Here is a 24,099-nt window from a genome sequence, read left to right as displayed (position 1 = left end):
TCCCAGGAGCGCGGGGAGGATGGCTTTTTTTCTTTTTAACCTCCCTCCCGTACAGAAATATTTATCAGCAAGTTCCTAGGAGGATATTAATAGCACCCAGCACAGTTGCCTGCCTGCGAGTTCACCCCTTGCGGGCCTGGGAAAAGCTTGCAGCGGTAGCTTGGAGAAAAGGAACGTGTTGTTCATTAAGTCTCATGCTAAATGCTACAGATTCGATCATCCGAGGGGCTGAGGATGGAGCAGCCCATCTCACGGGGCCTCTTCCATTTCATCGAGGAGTGGATTTATAACTTGCTAGGCATGCTGGGGACCCCAATTCCCTGGGCAGCCTGGGAGGAGACTAGCAGGATGCAGCAGCGTGGCTTGGGCTCTGTTGCTGCCGTCATCGCCCGACTGCTAGTTTAACTGTTGGTGAGGGGCAGCTTTAAGAGGAAGTGGTTTATTTTGGCCATGTGATGTTACAGTCCTCACTCCATGCAGGGGCTGGGCCACATGATCCCTCCTGACCCCACGAGTCCTATATCTCTGGTCCTATATCCCTCTTGTTAGTCTACAGGCAGTGGTACTGTGGCAATGCTGAGGAGTGCCAAGTCTTGGATCGGGGGTACCAAGTGCTGCCGTGCTGAGAGCAAACATGCAGTCCCATCCCCAAGCAGTCTTTAACTGTATAACGGGCCCAGAGCTCAAACAAGACAAGCGATGAAAGCCCAGAAAAGATGCAGCCAGATCCAAATACAAACGGCTGCCAATGCCTGCGTCCCTTCTGACCCTGGCTTCTGTCCTGGGGTCCACGTGTAGCTCCTGAACTCACACCATCTGCGGCATGCAACTTCAAATGCTTCTTTTAATTCGGTTATGTCACAAAGCATCTTGGAGCATCTCAGAAACCTAATTTGGTCTCCTCCAGATCCCTCACTGCCATGCATGACAGAGCAGCAGGCACCCATCCCGCCCATGTGATGTGCTAATAATGCAAGTCACTTGAGCTTTCTGAAGACTTCCCTTGATTTCCATTTGAAGGGAATGTGAATACTAATTAAACAGACAGGGGGCACAGAGCAGATAAATACGTGTTGCAAGAGAAACTAGAGAGACAAACTTGGAAGACGAGCCAGAAAGAGAGAAGACCTGCCATTGTCTCTGGTGGCAGGACTTCAGGGGAGAGTGTATCATCTTTAAATAGTCACACAAACCAAACCAGCCATCAAAACTGCATGTGTGTGTGTGTGGAGGGGTATGTGCGTACGGGAGGGGGGTGTGCAATGTGCGTGCGTGTCTTTAAACTGCTTCGAAGTCTGCTACCCTTTTTCCCGCCGAGTGCTTTGGTATCAGGGATATGTTATGAAATAATATTTTGCTCCTGACAAATATAGCGCAGCATTTACGTGCCCGTTCCCAGCACACTCCAAGATGTCCGTAGTGACTCCTCCACAGTTGAGTGCCCCAATAAATTCCCTTTTGGGCCGACAATTCTCAGCGTAGCAAGATAATCATAATCGGAGGCATTATCTTTTCCCCGCTCTCCCTGAGATTTGAAGAAATCACCCATTTCCGTCAAACAAAGAGAGATGAGTAATCACACCAGGAAGATTGGATTTTAGATGGAGGCCCTGCCCAATTACATAGCCCTTGGTGAGCACAGCAAATTCGCACCTACTGGCTAGTAGTGGCAGAGGCTGCGTGCAGGTCTGCACCAAGTGCAGACCGTGCTGTCAGATTTTGCCTGCAGTCCCGGCGAGGCCAGTTTATCTCGCTGCTTTGCACAGAGCTTTGGAAGGGCTGTCTCGGGAATACAACCGAGGGCACGGCCAGCGCGCTAGGCTCTGGCTTTTCAAACATCTCGGCATGTCGGAGGGGTTGGGTTCTCTCCATCAAAACCAGAAGTAGTCTGGATCCAAGCTCCAGCAGAAACTAGAGGATGCTGGAAGAAGAAAGAGTCTAATTCAGACCCAAATAAGACCCCAAATTTTGTTACTATGCAACGATTTAACTCGGCATAGAAATCTGCACTTGAATCACTGGGGTGGCCGGCCTGGATCAGGCTGCTGCTCAGCTGTGCCCGAGAACGTACCGCTGGCAAAGGCCAGTTCCAGATGTTGCACAGGCAAGTGAACACCCCCCCTGTAGTGCGAGTGTACCTGGCCAGCTGTGCTACGCGCTACTCCCTCCCCACCACCTTCCTATTTGTTCCCATTTGCTACGTGACTACATTTGTCAACTTTGAAATGGGAGGGGGGAGGAAGAGAAAAAGTCTTTAAAAATTCCTCGGCACCATCAGATTACAAATGAGCTGATATGTCTTCTCTAAACCACTGCAAAGGAAGCTGGGGGTGGGGGGCGATGCTTTTTCCTTAAAAATTAAATATTCTGCTCAAGGGAAGTCCTAGAAAAAGCTATCCTTGGGGATACGGACAGAGCCCCTTTCTGGAAGCTCTCGTGACATGGAGCTTGGGATTTGCCGGAGAAGAGGGAATGATTTCAAAGTGATCGTGTGCGTTGGGATCACTTGCTCACGAACAATTACATTTATTACCCCACCCCCTTTCTGAAGGCTAAATATAAATGACTCTGCATCCTGGGAGGCCATGACCGCTAGACAAATCCATCCTGCAGTACCAGCCCTGACAGTCTCCCTCATCTTCTCACCCCAGCTCTCTGTGCAGTGAATTTTGATGAAAGGAAGAATATTTAGGAAACCTGAGGTCACTTCCTACAGATGCCCCAGACTGCACGTGTGACCTCGGGGGAGCTGCAATGTTACTCTGTGCCTCAGGTCCCCACCCATGCAATGAGGACTCCTCTTCACTTCATCGGGGTGCGGCGAAGATGAGCAGATCTGGAGATGGTCAGGTCCTGTGGGGACAGAGACAGCCGCGCTGGCTGAAGGAAGATCGTGCCTCTCTCCCAACAGAAAGCAAGGACTAGAAAAGAAGAGGAGAAAACTTGCTGTGCAAGAGCATGAAGACGGAGAAGATTTCCCAGGGGGATTTTTTTTAGCCTGGTTACACTTGCAGTCTCTCGGGCTTCCCCAGGCTGAACTGGTACATCCCTGGCATGCTATTTCTCCCCACTTGCTTTTAAACTTGCCTGGGGACCAAGAATAGAGTCTGTGGGCTGCTCCACTTCCCCGCTTCTGACAGAAGAGCCCAGCCGGAGAGGATGCCAGACCTGCCAGTCTCCAGGCAGGTTTACAGATGGTAGGCTCAGGACGGGGGAAGAGCCTTCCAGACACGGGTACCGGCTCTAGGCCTGGAAACTGCTGCGTGTCGCACCGACAAGTTCTGCACGCAGGAAAAGTCTAGGCAGTACACTGGGAGCTAGGTTCGGGTCCTGGCTCAGACACAGACCCACTAGGTGCCCACAGGCAAGTCCCTTAATCTGACTTCTTGCTCTGAAAAATAAAGACGCTAAAGCCAAAGAGCAAACGCGTCTGGGTCTGTCTGATCACAGCAGCGCAGGCTGGAAAAGCAGCCCACGGCCCTGCGTGAGCACGCACAGCAGGGCAGCCATACCCCCGACCGAAGCAGATATGCTCAGCGACAAGGCCTTGCCGACAAACGAGTCCCAGCGCTTCACGGACGGGGAGGCGTTCAGCTGCACCACGTGCCTGGAAAGCTGGCAAGCGTCGCCATTCAGACATGGGCAAAGACAGACGCCAAGAGGTGAAGTGACCAGAACACGGAGCCACGTAAGGAAACCCCAGGACCCCCGTTCCCAGGCATCCTGCTGAGCTCGTTGCACGTCCCTGGCTACTTGTGCAAGACAGCGAAGGTGGGAACACCAACCCATGCAGCGGGGATGAGGATGTGACCCCGGGGGGTCCCGAGGGACCCCTGCCTGTCTCCCCTGCTCTGCTGAACGCCATGTTCCAGCTCAGGCCACACACTCACAAACTTGGCAGCCTGAGAGCCTCAGACTCAGCGCTGGGCACTGCTGATCCTGGCACGGTGCCTTCCCCCCCCCGCTCTCTCCAGCCTCAAGGTGGAGAGGGGAAGCCAAAATGTTTAGTCTGCCTGGCACATTCCTGAATTTCTAAAATAAACAGCAGATTATTAATGGAGCTGCTTTTCCTCATCGGCATCGCCCGGAGATGCCAAACTTATCAAACGGCTCCCGAAGAACGTCAGAGACGCCGCGGGGTCGGGGCTTGAGCGAGTCTTGGGGGAGCACGTTCTTCTTCAGAAAAGACCTCAATGTGGGGCTGCACCGCGTCGCTCCCCCGGTGCGAGGGGCTAGGATGGACGTAGTCTGGATGCCAAAGGCTTGGATCTTGCGAGGGCTATGATGAATCGCACCCAAAAAACCCTTCCCCCTTTTCTATACCTGTACTTCTGCAATGTTCTCTAAACAGGGAGGAGGGATTTCAGGAACCATTTTCTTCCGCTTTCCAACCAACATTAAGTTTCCATGAAGCCCTCATTACAACCCTCCTGCCTGGGGTACTCCAGGTACTCCTCACTCTACTTGGGATCTGCACAAAGTTTTTCCTGCTTTTCAGGATTTTTAGCAATTATTACTCATCGGTATAAGGACAGCAGCTCAGGGCTGCAGCTGGGACCATGGCCCTGTGGGTTAGACACTGTACAGATGCTAGAGCGAGACAACCCCTGCCCAAGAGTTTGTAATCAAAATTGGTGGGAGCTTAATGCTTTCTCTTATTTTGCATTCCAGCCGCACAGCTTACACCTTTAACACCCAAGTAAGTGCCACTTATAAGGTATGAAGTGCCACTTGATCATGACAGAGGACCTCACTCCTGTTCAGACTAGGACGAATCATTTGGGACAGAGGCTGGGTCTGCGGCACAGGGCAGACATGCAAGTCGGTCACGTACTGCAGCAACGGTTTGGCATGAAAACACGAACAGAGTAGCGTGCCCAGCCCCCGTGGGAGAACACAATGTCCCCAGGGTTGTTTCACCCCCCAAAGAATTTCGTGCTGTAGGAAGGCCTTAGGGTCTGCCAGGAGATTTTATCCGCCGATTTTGTATGGGAATGGAGCGGGAAGTCAGCCCGGGCTCCCTGGTCCTTCCTCATTTCAGAACTCCTGCAGGAAATGGTGTTTATCACTGTACTTCCTCCATCTGATCTGGACTGAAACCAGCTTGGACAGCTAAAGCAGTCAAACCCAGCCGACCACTTCGGCGGAGTCTTTTCAGAGGAAAAAAGAAAAAGAAAAATAATGGAGAAAACAAGGATTAGACCTGTTTAGACTTTTGGAGGAGGGGTTTCACAACTTTCCATCTTTTTTTGCTGTAGCTTGCAGTCCTGGAGCACTGAGCTGGCCAAGCAAGACCCAGGAACCAAGTTGCTGGTGGGGACACAAGAGGCGCAGACTTCGTGTTACTCTGATACTCAGCTAGAAAGGAAGGGGGCAAAGAAGCTGCCCTGAGCCAGCGCAAAGCCCGACACGCTCCAAGCCGTCGCTTGCCTAGCGTGTGCCCAAGTGGCCGCGGGCCCTTGCCATGCCGCCTCTGAGGAGCCTTCAGGTCCGAGTTCAGAGCAAAGAGCCTCAGCAGGGGAAGCATCTCTGCGCTGTCTACATTTACTTCCTACAAACTTCATAATAATAAAGTGATACTCTATACCGTATCCCTTTTTCCATTTCACCCTTCACTGGATCATTTTATGCATCTATTCCCATTGCTAATTCAAACTAATTAAAGTATAAAATAGAATAATTTGTGCAATTTCAGAGCTCCCCTCTCCGTATTGTGAGTTATGTTTCTTTTTTTGTTAGCGCCCAGCACGAACAATTCCCCTCCTCACCGGCTGAGTAGCCGCCAAACTCATTTGCTGAGGCGGCTTTCACTGACACAGCAGCACGGGAGGAGAAAGAAAAGCAGCTCTGGGAGGGAGAGAAGAGGAAGCTGAGGCCTGCCTTTAAATTTCATAGCTGAGCACTTTCTGAAATGGGCAGGCTGAAATTTCAGATTTCTCCTTTAAGTAATTATCCAGCGTGGGAATACAATTTCCTGGGCTCTTATTCTTATTACGGAGTACAGCAGAGATAGACCTGCCTGCCAGTTTGAATAGCAGCTCTCTTCTGAACCCGATGGTCAAGAGATACAAAAATCCCTAATGGGGTTAGGTGCTTCTGTTTCTGGGTACTCAACCCAAAATGCCCATTTTTCAGTGGGGGAAGGGGCATTTTTGCACACTTTCTGGAAACCAGGCTCCAGGAACCACCCCAAGTTCTGCTTTTTTCTGCTTGGCAGAAGGAAATTTGGTGGCCAAGTCCTGACCCTACTGAAGTAAAAGGGAGTATTGCCCATGAGCTCGATGGGCCGGTATTTCACCCCGGGTGGGCAAAACTGGAAACAAAGACATTGGAGCCGTGCATACAAAATGATTCCCACCGCACGTCTTGGCACTAAGAGTGCCAGCCCTTTGCAGGGTCCCTGGCCAGTCCAGCAGCTTCAAGCAGACCATGGAAACACCAGCCTCACAGGGAAATTCAGCTCATCAAAACTGGCCTGGCTGGTGCCAGGGAAGGGGAGGCAGGCTGGCCTGGGGCTGCAGGCTCTTTGTGTGATACTGGCCTTTTACCTCCGCAGACCCTAGCATAAATCTCAGCTCAGGTCCTGCATGAGACCAAACTGGGTGGTCTTCGCCTGGTCCTGTCGATCCGTGCCACAAGGGATGGCAAGGCTGGAAAGCAAGGGAGGGCCGAGTGGGAGGAGAGGTCAAGGATTCCCGCGCCATCTCCTTTGTGTGCAGAGGTCACCCCCAACACCTAAATAATCTCTGCCTGCTGCATCAATCTGCATAGCCGTCAAATGTCAGGAGGACCGCGGGCGCCTGGTGCAGAGGGATAAGATAAGGCATGCAGAGACAGCAAGCTACCTAAGGCCACGGCACATCGCTGACAGAGCTGGGGGCAGAAGCCAGGTGTCCTGTGGCCCCACGGCCCTCGGGTTCAGCCACCGGGCTCGGCTAGACGAGCAGAGCACAGACACGTGCCCCCTAACCCCTGGGGAGGGAAGAGGCTGGGAACACATTGCCATGCTGATAGAAAGGCAAGGTTCATTATAAGGTTTTAAAAGCATTCAAATTAAACGGCAAGAAACAGACTGGTGCCTCAGCGGGGTTCCCTCCGCTGCCCCTCTCTACCGCGATTAGCAGCTTCAATGGACGAACAGGTATTCGCACCCACAATTTGCTTTTAAAAACAAACCCTGGAGCCCCAGAGCTGTGCTTGTCAGTCAGTCCTGGGTTCGGCACCCGTGAAGTCACACGTACTCGCTGAAACCAAGGTACCCGGCAAATTCAATAGTTACTAAGCCAGAGATGATAGGAGACCTGCCATCTGCAATCAAAAGCAGCTCAATTAATAAAGCTGCAACAGCAGTTTGAGTTAAAGTGGATAACATCGGATTAGGTTCACTTGTTCTCATTCTACCAGACAGAGATGGGCCAAGGCAGTGCTGGCAGGTAGGCCGAGTCGTCAGCACAATCTGGGCTGCTGCTTGGGGACCCCAGATCGACAGCAGCTTTAAACCTTTCCCCGATGGCTGAGAACTGGCCATTTGGTCCCTTTGCCAACTTCTTCGGCAGGGAAACGTTGGAAATATTCCAGGATTGCGGCTGCCTGTCTGAAAACTAAACAATCGGTCTGGAGGGTGGGAGAAGTTGGAGAGCGAAGTAATTGCTGAGGCAAGTACATGAGAATCCTACAGGGGCGGCTGGCAAGGGAAAAGTAAAGTAGCAGAGACAGACAGAGAAAGGGAAAAAATTGTCAAATCTTGAGAACAAACCTAGTGAATGCTACAAAAAGGAGAAAAGACGGGTGAGCAGAGACTAAAACATGCCACGTTCAGATGAACAACCTCCCTGGGCGGTCTCCTGCCAAATGCTGGCGCTGGGGAGGGGCAGTTTTACCCCTCTCTCTTCTGGAGGTTCATCACTGAAGGACCCGATACCACAAGAGACTCATGCACTGGACTGGGCCCCGTTCAACCCAATGCAAATCCTTCTCCGCGCTGCAAATCTTTGCAGGAACGAGGCCTTTGAATGCCCAGAAATCGACCCCGACAAGGAAAAATAAGAACCACTGGTGGCCAGTGCTTTGCATATGTGACAAATTGGCTGCTAGCAGGGGAGAAAAATGAGTCACTGTGCTATCCCACCTGGCTGGAGTTTTTTTTTTTTTTAAGATCAATTAATGTTAATTAACACATCCTGCTTGTCAGGTAGCTTTTCTTAATGACCTCAGACTCCTCTTCAGCCAGATTTCTTAATGATCTCTAATTGACTACAGGAAAAAACCCCCACAAAACCCTACACGCTAGATTTTTATGCTGAAGGTGGTGTAATGTGAGCAGGCCGGCCGGGAATGGACCTTGATGTGCTGGTGTGAACATCTCCCTGAGCCGGGGGCCCAAGAGAGGCCGTCTCCGGCCTTTTCGCTGTCCCGGGGACAGCGTCGTAGAGGCACCGCTTCTCCCCAGACTCAGCTGCCTCAGCTCCAAGGCTTGGACCCCATCTGCCAAGATCCCCCCATACCATCCCACCTCCGTGACTCCTCCCCACGCGTGACCAGGGACCTGCCTAACTCATGCAAGAGAAAGCACTTTGCGTGGCTTGGTTATGACCCAACGAGCCAATTCCAAGGTGATTTCATGGCAGCCCCGGGCTGCTGCCCTTCATGCTGCCCCGCCAGCCGATGCCTCCCCCCCAGGCAGGCTGGGTGAAGGCGAAGCCCGATCGTGCTCCCTGCTTTACCAGCTCAGGTGCTGCCGAGATCCAGTTACCGACTAACTGGATAATAGCGTTAAAAGTTAAATCAATTCAGTTTTTCCCCCTCGTGGCTCCAGACCTTTCTACCTACCTCGTACGTTTTTATTGTGTTTTCTCAGTTCTTCTCAGGCCACCAGCAGTATTTACAGCCTTGCCACGCCAGGATTGATGGACTTCCTTGTTTTCCTCAGCCCTCACTCCAATTCCAGCCCCCTTTAAATCATCTCAGCCGCTGTTTTCCTCCCCCCCACACTCAGCATCCAGAAAAACCAGATCAAAACAAAGCGCTTTCCACGGGATTTACACGTCTCGGGGTTACAGGGCACAGTGTTATGCTGCAAATTACTCTCAGCGACTTCTGCGGATCGTCTGCTCCTGACATGGGGGCATTTCCTAGGCAAATATTTCATGGCTAATAGAAGAGAGAGATGTATGGGGAGGGGGAGCTTTGTTTCACCTGATCCAGCCATACAATGTCTTACCCTTGTCCAGCTGGAAGCAGGGCAGTAAGCACTCACCGATACACCCTTGCTTCTGAGCTATCCCGCCAGGTCCCTGCCTGCCCACCCTAATGGCCGTGATCTGCGGTCCTCACCTGGGAAGGGAGAGGGGAGGCACAGGGGACCTCTTAACTCCGAATTCGTACCCCCGCACAGACACCTTATCATTGCACCAGGCCGTGTCTCCGTGCCCGAGCTCCAAGCATAAGGGCTGACCGCTGAGCTGGGGCAGAGCTGAGAATAAAGTCCAGATGTCACCGTGCTCAGCGAGGAGGCTTTTCACACGCGCCTCACACGAGACCCTCCGAAATGCAGATCGCCGTGTCTGCGGCTGGAAGCTACAATGGAAGAGGGATTTGAATAAACCTGGCTAACAATTAGAAAGCTGGCGACTCCCTAATGCCCTTCAGTTCACAGCTGCCAGAGGCGCGGAACGAGGCGCCCGCAGCAGATGCTGGGTCCCGTCTCCACTTGCTCCTCTCCAGCTGCAAGTGAAGTTGAAGCAAAACCTCTTTGGACACGCAAAACAAGGAGGAGCTCCCTCCACCCCTTTCATTCAAATAACCTTCAAGAGTCAATCTCTCCGCCTCCCCGGCTCTTCCGTGGCAGGGTTCACCTGCCTCTCCCCAGCTCGGAGGGAGAAGGCCCATCATTTATACGGGCAGGCAGGGGCTCGGCCCACTCGCTGCTGCGACTGCCGTGCCCTTCTTGTCCTGACGTGAGGGGAATCTTTAGGGGCTGGCATTAATCTTCCCTGCCTCCCACCAAGTGACGGGCAGGAGCACAGCTCTGCTCATAATATTCTGCATAAGGGTCTCTGAACTACATCAAACTGGTATAAAAATGTCACATAAGCCATGAGAAATCGCTCAGGTGCTCCGCTGCACTCTCTCTCTTCCTTTAATTATTTCCGAAGGTAGACCCGTGCTTCCCCAGGCAGGCTGCAAGGACGCTGGGCAACATTTGGGAACACCTGGACTCCAGTTTGCATTTACTCCGAGGTCTCTATGCACCGCTCCGGCCATGCAATGTATTTTTAGACCCACTTACACTCCAGAGGGACGTGAAGGGGCTTACCAGAGCTCAGTCCCTGACATGTACCTAACCTTGTCACTGCCGTGGCTGAGCTGCACAGTCAATTGACTTTATCTTCATTGGAGTGGACGATGATCATTGCGTTGTTTCCATTTGGTAATGCCAAGAACCTGCAGTCATGGCCCAACCCTTCATTGTGCTGGGTGCTGTGCAAAATCCTGAACCAAAAGATCAGCCCTGCCCCAAATTGCTTAGAGTCTAGCTGACTGTCTAAGGAGGTGTCCACTAGCAGGACTTCTCAGGGAGGCATCAGATTTGCATGGACACTGGAGGAGGTTTATGCAAAGTCTAGTTAGGACAGTTGCTCTCCTCCCATATGGGAAGACCTGCATGTGCAATCAAGGTACCCCAAATGCTCATCCCGGGACAGTGACAGATCAAGAGATATTCTGAGATAGGATTCAGCAAGTGGTGAAAGAAAGGTATGCTGGAGCAAAACTGCCACTTATTTGCACATGCAAAGGAAGGGTAAGGTTTAATGTGCAAACGCACTATATACGGTCTGCCTGTCTCTGCACTGAGATCCTCCCGACTGCGGTGCTGCCTACGCAGCTGGAACCTGACAGCCCAAATGCCATAAAGAGGGTTTCCAAGGAGAACTGAGCTGACAGAAATCTTGTACGTGAGAAAGGAGAAAGGCCAAGGAGGCCCTGTCTCCTACACCTGGGGTAGGACTGCCCCTTGCATTGATCTTGTTCGTGGCCATCCAAGTCTTACCTGATCGCTGCATAAGCCTTCAGGGCAGAGGCTGCCTTTCCCTAAGGGCCTGTACAGAGTCCAATGCAGTTGGGTTGGGGACCTATTGGCTACTATAACTTAAAAAACTAAGCCCCTTTTAATGCCACAGGACTAACTGGTGCCAAAGAGCCAGGCTGCATCACCAGACAGGGCGAGGGGAGCGTGTAGGTGAAAGCATCCCTGCCTTCTGGCTCCGCTTCATGCACACCACTGCCTAAAAACACATAAGACAGCTCTGTTAGCCTGGGGCAGACAGGGTGGGAGGGAGTGCTCAGGTGTGTTATCATGGCGGTACGGACAGCCCTTGGGCCAACTTATCTTGATGCTCACACCATTTCATGCTGAACTATGCCCCATGATGGTATTTGTGTCCCTGACACGTAAGAGAGGGCACAAGCAAAATCACTGCAGATAGCCACAGCTAGCCTGGGACATGCCTGGACAACAGGGAGACTGAGGCAAAAGGGGTTACGTCCCCGGAGCCAGAGCGTTGCTCCAGTCCTGCAGTGTATATTTAAGCGAAAGGCACAGAGTTTTCCCGTATATCAGAGCTGCTTTCTTCATGACAGATGGACGATTAAAGCTCCAGGGAAGCATTTTATAAAGCCACTTTCCCAGCTATAAGCAGCACTTGATGGGTGTTCCCCACAAGCCACAGTGGGAGTCATGCTCTCGGAGGGAAAGGCATCTCTGAGCCTTTGCTGCCCAGGCTGGTGTTGGGCTGCTGATAGATTTACTATTAGAGTGAACAGGTCTTTAATCTGGAGACTCCTGGCAGCCCCGAGACATTTATGGCTGCTTTGCTCTTGCAGTGTCATTAACCCCTTGACTGCTGCTTAATCACTGCAGATCCAGCCCAGGTGGAGAGTGTCTGCTTCAGCTGCTAAATGGGCAAAGTGCATCCTTGCGCCTCATTGATTTCAGCGGCGGGCGGTGAAGCAGGCAGCAGGCCTGGTCACGGGCAGCACGGACCTTGGATTCAGTGCTTTATTTCATTTTTAATGAACGCTGTTAATTGAATTTGGACGTCTGTAAAAAACGAGAGGTGGGCACAGAGCTAAGAGGGGCATTCTCCAAGTCTTCTTGGCACGTCTGCATGAGCTGATGCATCTCAGTCCTGACCTACAACACCCGACGCTGTTTCAGTCCTTAAGTCTGCCACTGAAGCTCATTCTTGATGGCTCCCCAGTGCTGCTCCTCCAAGCCTGGCATCTCTGCGAAAACATGCCTCCAGCCCGGCAGCACCCACCGCTGAACGGCTGGATAGTAGATGTGCAGTTTAATGGACCACTGCTGGCCTGTTTGGGGAGTGAATTCCTGTTTGGGAAAGTCGCACTCAGACTCACTCCTCTTGTGATACTAGGGTTATCTGAAGCCAGGTGTGAGGGGTGCAGAAGCTGTAACCCCCCTGCACATAAGCTCCTAACAAATCATTCCCCTAACACACATCTTACTAAACGCAGAAGAGTGCCTTGGAAATGGAGTGATTTTGTTCCTTGTGCCCCTGGACTGGGCTATGAATCCTTGCTTCTGCTTCACGCTGCTCCAAGGTGTGTAAGAACTCAAGTGTCAAATATTGGGAAGCAGGACACAGCCGAGGAAAGGTTATTACAGTGCACGAGGGGGCCGTAGCTGAAATTGCAGCCGGCAGGGACTCTGCTGGTAGGACAATCAGATGAAAGGCAGCGTGAGGGCAGAGCCACCGAGCATCATGGGACTCCAGGCTCCGAGATGAAACACCTGCTCTTTCCACGTCATTACAACATAAACCTGACAGCAGCAACTTCTAAATGTGCACGAGGATGAGCTTGATGCAGAAATGGTACAGCTGCTTTTGGATGGAAAATGCCTCTATTATCAAAGCAGATTACTGACTGTGCGATACTAACCCGACAGGGATCTTTATATCTTTGGCCCACTCGCTTGTGCCTCATCACGGGTGGTGTACGTGAAAATGCAGCTCAAGGAGCAGCATTTGCTGCTGAGATGCTAGGGGAACACACCTTTTTTGGAGGACCTTGCAAAAAAAAAAAGTGTTTTTTCTTTCTTGTAATTTTATTTATTTTACAGTCTGCTATGGAAACAACCCCATCACTTTTCCACCATGTATGTAGCATCGTGAAATCTGGATGACCTTCCTCATGTTTATATATCATTTCTGGCGCATCTACTCTAAGGGTAAATTTCCAGTCTGTGCGTCTTTAATTAGGGCAGGACTTTTGCTTTCCTTCTAGCCTTCACGATTTGGAGACATTTTTATCGGGCATTTCCAGTTCTTTGAAGGGCATTTCTCGATATTTACAGCCTCAGGCTCTGCAACGGATGGGCTTTTCTACCTTTCTCAGTGGTGACCCTTTTAAATCAATAGGCACCTTTTCTGCATGGCATTCAAGGGAAAGAAATACTACCTATCCCCTCTATTTTGCTGAACTACCACATCACTGGCAAGCTCAGAGGACCTGGAGAATTGTGTATGCAGTCATGCAGTGGGATCTCCAGCTCCAAATCACAGGCCTTTGCTGGTCGGGTTAGAGGCTTATGTCCTTAAGTCGGTCCGGCAAGCAATCAGGAACAGCAGCTCCTGATTGCTCCAGCTCCAGCTCGTAACGGAGTTTGCGCTCCAGGTATATTTCATTATTTACTAATTCTCTCCACATCATTTTGCTTCACAATTAAGCAAATTAGTGATTTGATGAATATTTAGACCCTCTCGCCTCATAAGAGATGAGTTGCAAGCATCCCTGCTGGATTCTCCTCCGAAAAGATTTTGAACCTCGTTTACTTTACCTCCCGCCTGCGGGGCGGTGCGAGAGAGAACACGGACCCCCGTGGAAACGTGCACAGCATCCCCATTTGCAACAGGGGCACTGGGTTTAGAAAGGCCTCACAGCTCCCCAGGGTCTCGTGCCTCCAGTCTTTCGATCCAGACCCAGCATAGCGCCAAGGACAATAAACGGAAGAAATGGCCTAACCCAGCGGCCCGATGCAATCTGGGACAGAGCCCTCGATCTGTGGCCCTTTCTGGCAGTTGCTGTAACTGAACTGCTATAAAATCAGATGACTTAACTGCAGAGATTTTCTTTGTGGGGGGAGAAACTCCCTGCTCTTTTCCTAAACTATTTATTCTCAGGCCTTAAATAACTTCGTAGCCAGGGAATGTATTTGCCGACTTCTGGGTTTGTACTGCAGTTTAATTATTGTTGGCAAAGATCCATCAACGGGCTAGTGCGATTAGAGTAATAATAAAAACAACTGTCACTGGGAGACCGCAAAGCCCTTGGACACAGAGATCGGTATCACCATCTATGTTTTACAGACCGGGAGCCTGCTGCACAGCAAGGGGAAGCACCTTGCCCGTGTTCACCCAGCAGGCTAATGACCGAGCTGGGAATGGGACCCAGCTCCCTTGTGACACCGCCCTGCAGGAACGGGCTCACCCGCATAGCACAGGCTCTCTAATGCAAGGAGCTAACTACGATTCACCTGCAGACCAAGGAGAATGAGCCAGACGGGCCTGAGCTCTGTCCTTGCAGTCACTAAGCACCTCCGAGCGGCCAAGGCACACCACAAAGGGGAAACTGCATGAAACCAGGTGCTCACACATTCACTGCAGTAACCACCTACAGCTCCCAGCTTTTCCATAGCATCTCCTGACCCTCCCCCTTCCTTGGACTCGTAACAGGAAAGGTAACGCACAACAGGCTGCACACGCGACTCCTTTAGGTTGCTTTTGCTCGACAATCCAAGGGACGGCATTAGGATCCCGCTACCCAGCTACGGCACTGACGGACAGCTGGGACTGAGCTCTGGGTAATTCGAGGAGGAGCACAAGGTCGTCAGGGGGCATTAAACTGCAACAAACGTGTGCTTCCCACCCCAGGGGCAAAAGCTCTGGGCATCCCCTACGCAAGCAAAACTGGGCTCAGGTCCCGTACTGGTCCTGTACTGGACCTTTGGGTGCTCTGGTACATGAGCCACCACCACCACCGCGCCCCGGCTGCATCACGTCAGACTGCAGCACCGTGTGCACGGACCCCCGCTAGCACTGAACAAGCAGCTTCCGGTGTCGGAGCAAGGGCTGTTTTGTTGCTACCTTTGACTGGAACAACTGTATAGTTAAGAGAAATGTGAGACAGGCTTTGAGCACAAAAGGCCCGTCCCTTAGGTCTGTGCCCTGCTGTGGCAGCACAGAGCTCCCCGCGGGCTAATTTACCCTCCCAAGGACCCTCCAGGGACGGCTTTACGGGAGCTGGCTCTAACTACCCCGCAGCACAGACTTGCCCTGAGACAGGCATCCATCAAGCCACCAGCCTTATTAATCTGTATTATGCAGTCCTGAGTGAGAGCCACTAAAAGGCTTAACCGAGCCAGCGAACCCAAGACCCTGGCTTAGTGGTTGGGACCCCCTGTGTTTTCCATCTCCGACAGGAACGTCGCAGGCTGGATGCGTTACAGCTGAGGACCTGGATTATTTACACTGCGTTGGCTCCCTCAAGCAACAGACTCCAGTGGCCTGCAGGCCATAAATTTCCATCATAATCATTTTGGTTTTGCTTCGTACAGTGCGGTCCCTCTTTGCAGAGGGGCAGTTTATCATGCTTATAAACAGGTTCAGAAGAAGGGCCGAGCAGACAGTAAATAGTGAGGAAGCCTGGAAACGCTGACACAGGCAGGGAGGCGATGACTCAGTCGCTGGCGCTCTTTCTGCATCCCCACTTGAAATCTCACTTTGGGCCAGAGTGAGTTAATAATCACACCTCACAACTAGCTCACGAGTCGGAGGAGTTTTAACAGTCTCACACTAGTCTTTTGTGAAGGGAAACAGTCTCCAAGAAACTGCTGCCTGGTTTGTCACAACACAACCAGCTGCTCCTCTTCGATGGGCTACAGAGGAGGAGAGAGAAACCCCGGCAGAGCTTGAGCATGGGGGGAGAGGCAAGCCAAGAGTCAAGTGCATTAGCAGAGCGTGGGGTGGGCAGCGTGCCTTGACCAAGGTATTCACATGACCCCCCCAGCACAGAAGCTGTCACCAGCACAACAGCACCGGGAAATGGGAAGTGCCACCCCTACTTTCCAAACGGGGACCCGAGGTACAGACCAAGTGCCCTGCTCAGTCTCACATAGGAGGTTTGTGGTAGAGACAAGAATAGAAACCAGGTCTCCTATTAGTGCAGGTTTTTTTTTTTTTGGTCTGTTTTTTTGCACCGGTCCTGCAAGCACTGTAATACCAGGTCAATGCATGCAGTGGATGGAGCAAGCTCCAGTTCCACCACCCAACACCAAAAAAAATCTGCTCAATATAGACCTCCGATGGAGGACATATTAGTGCAGTGCCCTGTTCACCAGCATGTCTGCAGGAGGGTGCATGTAAATGCATGTACAAGACTGGAAAGCAGGAGTGGCTTCAGGTCAAGACTCATCGAGCTCGAGGGAACAGCAGCTGGGAGTAGGATGGGTGAGCAGGACCCGACATAACCAAACGCCCGGTTCTGTTGGCCAAATTTGCTCGTACAGCGCCTGCTCGAAGCACGTCCTGACTCTGGCCCTGGGCACTGCAGTCACTCATACTCATAAAAAGTTTTAAAACATCACTGAATCCAGAAAGAGGAATAGCGAAGGACGCTCCAGCAGAGCCATGCATAATAGCTTCCTGCCAGCCAGAGAGGGCAACGAATGGCAGAGGCTTGTGCGGGGGACACACTTTCCGAGCAGATCGAGGTCCAAATCCCCAAGCCATATTTCACCAGTGGCAGCTCAAAACAATTTCCAGCTCTTGCAGACAATAGTGTGCTGGCAGGGGGAGAAACTCTTTCCCCTCTAGTGTGCACAAGGTTTCCTCTGGTCAGAACCAGATAAAATTCAGCTTCCTTTGGCACCATACCTACCTGCATCGATCCCTGAACTACAGCTCAAGAGAGCACAGCAGTACTGCAGCTGCTGATGCCACTTTGATGCCTTTAGGGAAGAGAGCTGCAGGTATGAAGGTGTAGAAGAGTGCTGCTTACCTGTCTTTCTGACATGATGTACAGGTACTTGTGATCGATGGAGAAAGCCATGTCTCGAAGGATAGGGCTCCCGTCCTTGAAAACTGTGACCATTTCATACTGAATTCCTCCATGAGGGGGACCATCTGCCCGGATCTGGAAGAAAGGACAGGAAAATCATGGGTCACATCCTCTTATCCTAACGTGCCAAAAAGAAAGGCAAGTTCTTAAGCAAATGCACTGCTTGCAAGCTGGCGACACAAGGACAGGAAGGCAGGGATTGAAGCAGCCGCTCCTTGTGCACCATGGTACAAAGGCTATAGCAAACAAGAGCTTTCCAGCCTGGCAGGGAGGAAGAAGCAGGCAGCTGGTGCGCTGGGACCAGCGCTTCACAAGCCGACCACAATCGTTGCAGTATTCTTTTGTGCTCTTTTCTCGGTTGGATTTGTCATGTGTATACCCAATGCCCATCAGTACCCATACCAATAAAGAAAACCTTTCAGATCCTGATAGACTGTCTTCGCAGCTTCAACAGAGTCAAACGAGCTACATCAATTTATACCAACAGAGGCTCTCACACCGCTGAGGCCTTTGGAGGAAAAGCAAAACTCGGAAAGTCTCAGATCTCTCCGCTAGTGAATGCGAAAGGAGAGATAATGTATGAGGGCAGCCTATGAAACCCAGACCCTCCTTCATTATGTGCGAGTTGACTCTATACACAGATGCTTAGGCCCAGGTTTCTATGTACTCAGCACTTGTAACTGGGACCAATTTTCCAGAAGAAAACTTAAGGTGCGCCCGGTGTGCTGGCTTCTTCCGAACATCTGAGGCTCCCTATTGAGCCCTTCTGCCCACGGGGTCTGGATCTGATCTCACCGACTGCCATTAATTTTAGTGGACTCAAGCTTGGCGGGAGAGGAGAACCCAGGCTCCCATGTTCATGCTGTGATTTTGGGAACACAAGGCAAGCAATAAGGCCTTTCAAATGACTGATCCTTTTTGTCTATCCCTTCTCCCACAGCCCCAAATGCAATTTGAAATCAGTTCAAGTTGGTACCACCAGTAAATACCAACCCTGGATCTGATCTAACGTAGAGTGGCAACTCTTTTAGTGGGGTCCTGCATTGCTGATGGCTCGTCACCGTGATATCAGAAATGTAAGCAGCACATGGCTAGCATCTGTCACATCGAGTTGGTTCCTTGCGTCTCCTCGTTCTCTGGAGCAAAAAGTTGAGCGTGGGTTAAAAATAAAACCACGCTGGGTGAGAATTTCAAAGCCGTAAGCACGAGGCCCGCTGAACCGGGACTGAGGGGCTTTGAAAGGCCACCCTGGGTGACAGTCCCTGCAACCACCTCCCTGGGGAGAACTGGCCCTGTAGTTTCATGCTCGGAAAACGAGCGACTCGCGACGGTTACCATCTCTCCTCACCAATGTTCCCCATCAATGTAAAAGCGCTAGGGACCGAACCTGCACGTCGCCCAGCCTGCTGCCATCTCACCTCTTGCAAATCCGCAAGGTCCGGCAAGGGAAACGGAGCCACCGCGCAAGCTGATGAGCTGACAGATAAATGACTCGGTGGCCATATGGTCCGATCACTCTGAAGGCCTCCTAGTCTATTGGTATGGTGGCTGCAGGATTGCGCTGATCCCTCCCCCAGCAGGAAAGCCCTGCTCAAGTTGCGACGAAGCCCGCTGCGGGGGGGCAGGCACCATTGCTGGCGAGACTACGACTCTTCCCAAAGTTAATGCTTCATGGCTTTGGGGGCTATGCAGGGGGGGCCAGGAGGAGGGATAAGCAAACCATTTACACTGCGCCTTCCCGACCAGGATTTGCATATTTGAATAGCTGTTTGATTGCAACACGGTGTCTACATCATGCCGAGCTGAAAGCACTGGCAACCATCAGGCTGGGGGATTAGACCAGTCATGCGAGCCAATGGCTCCATGGCATCAGCTAATGGCCCGGTGGCTCTTGGTGACAGAGATACTGCTACACGCTGGCCAGGAAACTGCGCTGCGTGCCGGGCGCTTTCCGGCACGTGCGTGCGGCCCTGCTAGGAGAGGGGAGCGCAGGGGGACCGCGGAGACTTGGAAAAACCTCTTATCGCAAAGAAGCCATCTGCTGCAGGCTCGCGCCAGGCTGTCGTGCTGGATGCTGCTTTGCTGTTCAATTACTCCGTGCCCGACGGCTGCAAGGAGGCTCGGGCACGCAGGATGAGCCGCGGTGGATGTGGCTGCGTCCCCAGTAACGGTGCGAGGGGCGTGCAGCAACTCTCACTTGCAGGAAGACAGTGGCGTGGAGGGGTTTGAACTTGGCCTGGGGAAACAGGAGCGTGGGGGGTCTAATTCCCGTCTCTGTTGCTGCAACGTGGCAGTGGGAAGAGTGCTCGCCACTGCCGGGATCCCTTTGCATGTGAACTTCAAGCTCCCTCCCTGGGTGGGGACAACCGCACTGATCTGGCTTTGCACAGCCCTTTAAGGCCTCAGTGGGAAATACCGCTGGGTTTCCATGCTCACCGGGAGAAACCTCCGCAGTGCATCCCACTGGCCTCAAGGAGCCGGAGTGCTCCCCATCGAACCAGCACAGAGCCGGGGCTGGACCCACAGCCAGGCTGGGCTGCTCTCTTGCCTCCTCACCTCTTAGCTGTTACAGGCTGAGGGGCAGAAAGCCAGGTTTGGGGTTCAGACCTGCCGAACGGCTCACGGCGGAAGCGCGCGGCTGAGCTGCGTTGCCTCCGCTTCCAGAAGGGAAGCGCCGAGCACGCCCGGGGGGCCGAAGCGTCCGGAGACGCTCGTCCGACTGCGTCCAGGTCAGCAGGAGAAAGGTGGACGCTGCACCAGCAGCAGCCGCTGGAAGCCTTGGGTGGCCAGGAGCCACGCAGGTGATCCACGACCTCCGTGGCCTCTGCTCCTGGGGACTCGCTGGCTGCGCCGTCCCCGAGCCACATGTGTGCTCCCAACCTCAGCCTCTCTCCTTCGCTCACCCATCATTAAGCCAGCTGTTTAAAGCTGTTGCCGTGGCAACAGCCTCCCAAGTCCTTCCATTAAAATGTCTGATCGTAAGTTAATTATTCCTTGCCGGCCGGCCGGAGACGTGGTGCGCTCACGGGCAGCCATCGAGCCCGCTGCGGCGACATTGCTCCCGCGCGGCCCGGCTGGCACGGTCAGCAAGGACGTGCTCTCATTCTGGGCTCTTCTCCCATTTCTGGGACTCTCAGCTATTCCTCCTCCCAGTTGTCTTAAGGGGCAGCCGCCTGGGGAAGGCAGCAAACTGGGACTCGAGGGTTCGGGCATTACAGCTGCCGTCTCTGCCTGGGGTTTGGGGTGCAGCGTCTGCAGCAGCCTGTGCAGGCAACCGCCTGGGGCTTTCCTCCTTTCTCCGGGGCCACCCTCCTCCTCCCGAGCAGGCAGCTCTGGTCTTGGCTGCTCTGAATATCACACTTTTCTGGCAATCATTCCTGTCCAAAAATAAACCCAGGCCTGAACTTGGCTACCTAGAGTCCCTCCTGCATTCTGGTCGCAGGGCAACCTAGCTCCAGGGTGTCATCCAGCCAGAAAAGATGCCACGCTTAGACCCACGGCACCGTCGCCAGTCTGTTCCTGATGGTTTGGTTTCCACGACAACAAATGGGGATGTCAAGAGGGAAGAATGATGCCCTCAGTGAATTGGGAAAGGGAACCGAGGGGTCAGCACCGCAGCAGGGAGAGAGAAAATTATTCTTCGACTTCACTTCTGGGCATCGTTGCTGCTGCGTGAGCCTCCCACGGCCTGGCAACTGGGCTAATAAATACGGTGCCACTGACACCAGTGGAAGGAAGTGCCCATCTCTGGCTTTGCAGAAATGCTGTTCTGCTTTGCTCTTGGAGGTGCTACGTGGACCACCTTTGAACCTGAAAATATGGGCACCACAATGGATGGTGTTTCCAAAGGGACCTAGCTTCCCGTGACACCTTGTGCGCGCAACAGGACTCTCAGCATGCTCCATCATGATCTCTTTCCTACAGCTCTGATCGCCTGTTCTCTTCTTAATTGCTAACGAAGCCACATGTGTGCATTGGGTGCCATCGTCTATGCTAGGCTGGCTCTGATCAGTACTTGGGTGGGAGAAATGAGGAGCAAACAAAAGGGGTCGCGGTCATGAGTTGGCACAAAGAACAGCAATAGCTATAGCTTATAACAGGAACAGGAATAGCAATAGGAATAAGAAGCCGATTCAAGCAAACCTGGAAAACACCTCGTCTGGGAGAGCCTGAACACTGATCCCAACTTCGATTATTTTGACAAAAAACCTTGCAATTTTTTTGGCAGATCCAAACTTTCTTTTGGGGGGTTGGGGATGATAGGGGCAGGGGGTCGATGCTTGGGGGGCGGCAGTATTGAGGCGTCCCCGTTCTGACACCAGAGGACCCATTTCTGATTCACTTTGAAATCAGTGACAGGGAGGCAGCGCGGCACTGCTGAGCGCGGCAGAAAACCCAGCACAATCCCGGTCTCTCTGTGTTCCTTTAATTGTGTCAAGATGACTTTTTTCTTCCGCCAGCTGCAGGACCAAGGACGGGGAGGTTTGAAAGCGAGGAGAGAAGAAGGGGCCCGTGAAAGAAGGCCAGACTGGCAGGTGTGGGGGTAGGTGGAGATCCAGCGACAAAAACCCAAGCAGGACAAAGTGCCCAGAACAAAGGCACGCTCATTGCTCAGCAGCGTGAGATAGCCGAGACAGAGGAGGCTGAGGGCAGAGCGGAGGCCCTGGACTTGGCTGTGGGTCGGAGGAGTCAGCTGGGACAGATACAGCTCTTTCCTCGATCATCTTGATGCACGCTGACAAATATACCCTGGAAAGGTGCCTAACCCCATAATCTGCAAATCCAAATATCAGCCCTAGCTCCGAGCACGCAGGCCCGGGGAAACGTGCCCACATGACGAAACAACGCAGTTCCCTTCGGAAACGGCAGTTCTTCAGAAGGCATCGGGGAGATTTATGTGGCTAATACCCCTACAATACAGACTGCAGGCATAAGCTCAGCATTATCTTAACAGATTAGCAAAATACCATATTGTGTCACGTATATGTTGCAGCGTAGCACCCCCGGTGATAGCATACGACCCATTCACGGCGCTAATATGACATGAAGCTCCAACGTACCCATCGTATTAGTGCTTCCACAATGCGTTTTGCCTGGTGTTACGACTACGAAAGTGAAAATGCATCTGGGTCTCCTTCTCGTGTCTCCCACCGGGCTCCCATTAAAGGGCATTAAGACCCTTTGTACGAACCTCTTATGATTAAATTACCTGTCTTTTTTCATTATTATTATTATTTCATTATTTTTCCACGAGACTAAATCTCATGCTGGAGCCCTCGGTGCCAGAAATATAGCTGAATAAGTCTTTGTGTGGAAAGGACCGGCTCCCCGCTGCACATCCTGAGAGCAAGGCAAGGCCAGTTTGTGTTAACCCCTTAAAAGCCGCAGCTACCTCGCCGCGTACACGGGCAGCGGAGGGGAAACGGCACCGAAGGCATCTGTATTGTTAGCTCCCTACTGTCTGCGTGCAATGGGCTGTGCAGGCTTCCCATGAGCGCAACAGATATCCTGCTGATCAGGTTCTCCAGGTCAGGAGGTGAGGGGCTCTGGGCGAGTGCGTCATCTCCAGCTCTTTGTGCAGGATCACGACAAAGTGGAGCACTCAGCTGACCCCAGAGCCCCGGCCTCGCTCCCTTCCTGCTGGGATTTCAAGCCCCATGGGGTGAATTCCTCTGCATAACATTAAGTTGGTGTCAATGAATATTCCTGGTGGGCCCTTATGAGCTCCAGGGCTGCTCAGCAGCATGTCACTGCATCTATTTCTGGAAACGAGAAACAAAGACGTTTGGAAAGTGCCATATGCTCCCAAGGCATCTCCTTTGAGAACGGCTGCAACAGCCTCTCATGCTGCTTTAGCTCGTCTGATCCAGCTCACAGGTATTCCTCCCCCCGCCCGCGCTTCCCAGGGAAGTCTGGGCCGGATGCCTTGCTTCAGAGATGGGACACAGCACTGCCGTGAGCAAGGTCCGGCCGCAAGAGGGGCAGGGAACGGTTTAGGCGGCCTAACGCGCTGCTGTCACCTGCGTGGCCTGTGATTCCTCGGGGTATCTGCTGCTCAAAAGAGTTTCTGCGAACAAGGGATTCGGCAATGCAAAGGCAGGAGAAGATAAACCGTGCCAGCCCAAGCCCTCCTGTGCGTGACTGTCAATAATCTCTGCTGAGGGGATTTACAGGTCCTAATTCAATTTAATTGCACCGGGCTATCCTGCCACCACGCTGAGGAAAGAAGAAGGGGAGATGTGCATGGCGATACGGTATCTTTCTGCTGGTTACTGTGCTTTCCCCACCCCGTGCTGCTCACGTCAACACCTGTTACAGGGATGCCAGGTCCCCCGCCTTTGCAATGCCCACTCAAGGAGAGGTGATTTTGCCTCCCACACAGAAAATGCACCTGCTTGTCTCTTCCATGTTGCAGCACGACCCGTGGAGGCTGCAAATCATAATGCAGGCCTCTCCAAGAGCCCTACAGACCTAATATAACACTCTTCTGTGGATGCAGAACCTGATCCAGCTCCTGCTGGAGCCAATGGCAAATCTTCATTGACTTCAGTGGCACAAGACCAGGCTGTGATAAAGCACCCTTCACTGGAGGTTTGCACAGGGCACTGCCAATATCAATTAATCCTCTCCGCACCCCGGCAAGCTGGGCGAGGATCAATTTTTCAGGTGACTCTAATGAGGCACAGGAGGTCAAGTGACTTGGCCAGGGTTATGGCATAAGTCAGTGGAGGAGCTGAGCGCAGAGCCCTGGCTGTAGGCACACGGCTCCAGTCCCAGTCCCCAGACAAGCCCCTCTCCGTTTCCGTCGGGCAGCGGGGGCCCGACCTGACAGAGCTCAGCTTTCCCCACTAAACCTGTGGTCCCATGTAGACGAGCAACAACGGTGGTGTGATTTAGTACCCTGCTCTCTGCTCTGTGGGAAGTCGCCCCTCGCCATTAAAGTGAAACAGTAATACTCTTAAG

The 24,099-nt window shown here is 52.5% G+C and overlaps 1 protein-coding gene across 1 annotated transcript in view; it reads right to left on the bottom strand.

Moving 5' to 3' along the window:
* Positions 1-24,099, bottom strand: part of PLXNA2 (plexin A2) — a 264,936-nt gene that overhangs the window by 127,391 nt on the left and 113,446 nt on the right. Inside the window, exon 4 of the mRNA XM_019546861.1 lies at positions 17,077-17,211. Coding sequence (XP_019402406.1) covers positions 17,077-17,211 — 135 coding nt within the window. The remainder of the gene's footprint in view (positions 1-17,076; positions 17,212-24,099) is intronic.

This window comes from Crocodylus porosus, unplaced genomic scaffold (assembly GCF_001723895.1).
Source record: "Crocodylus porosus isolate Cpor-Errol unplaced genomic scaffold, CroPor_comp1, whole genome shotgun sequence".
Lineage (NCBI taxonomy): Eukaryota > Metazoa > Chordata > Crocodylia > Crocodylidae > Crocodylus > Crocodylus porosus.
The sequence above is the reverse complement of the archived record's forward strand: the minus strand, read 5'-3'. Positions and strand labels throughout refer to the sequence as shown.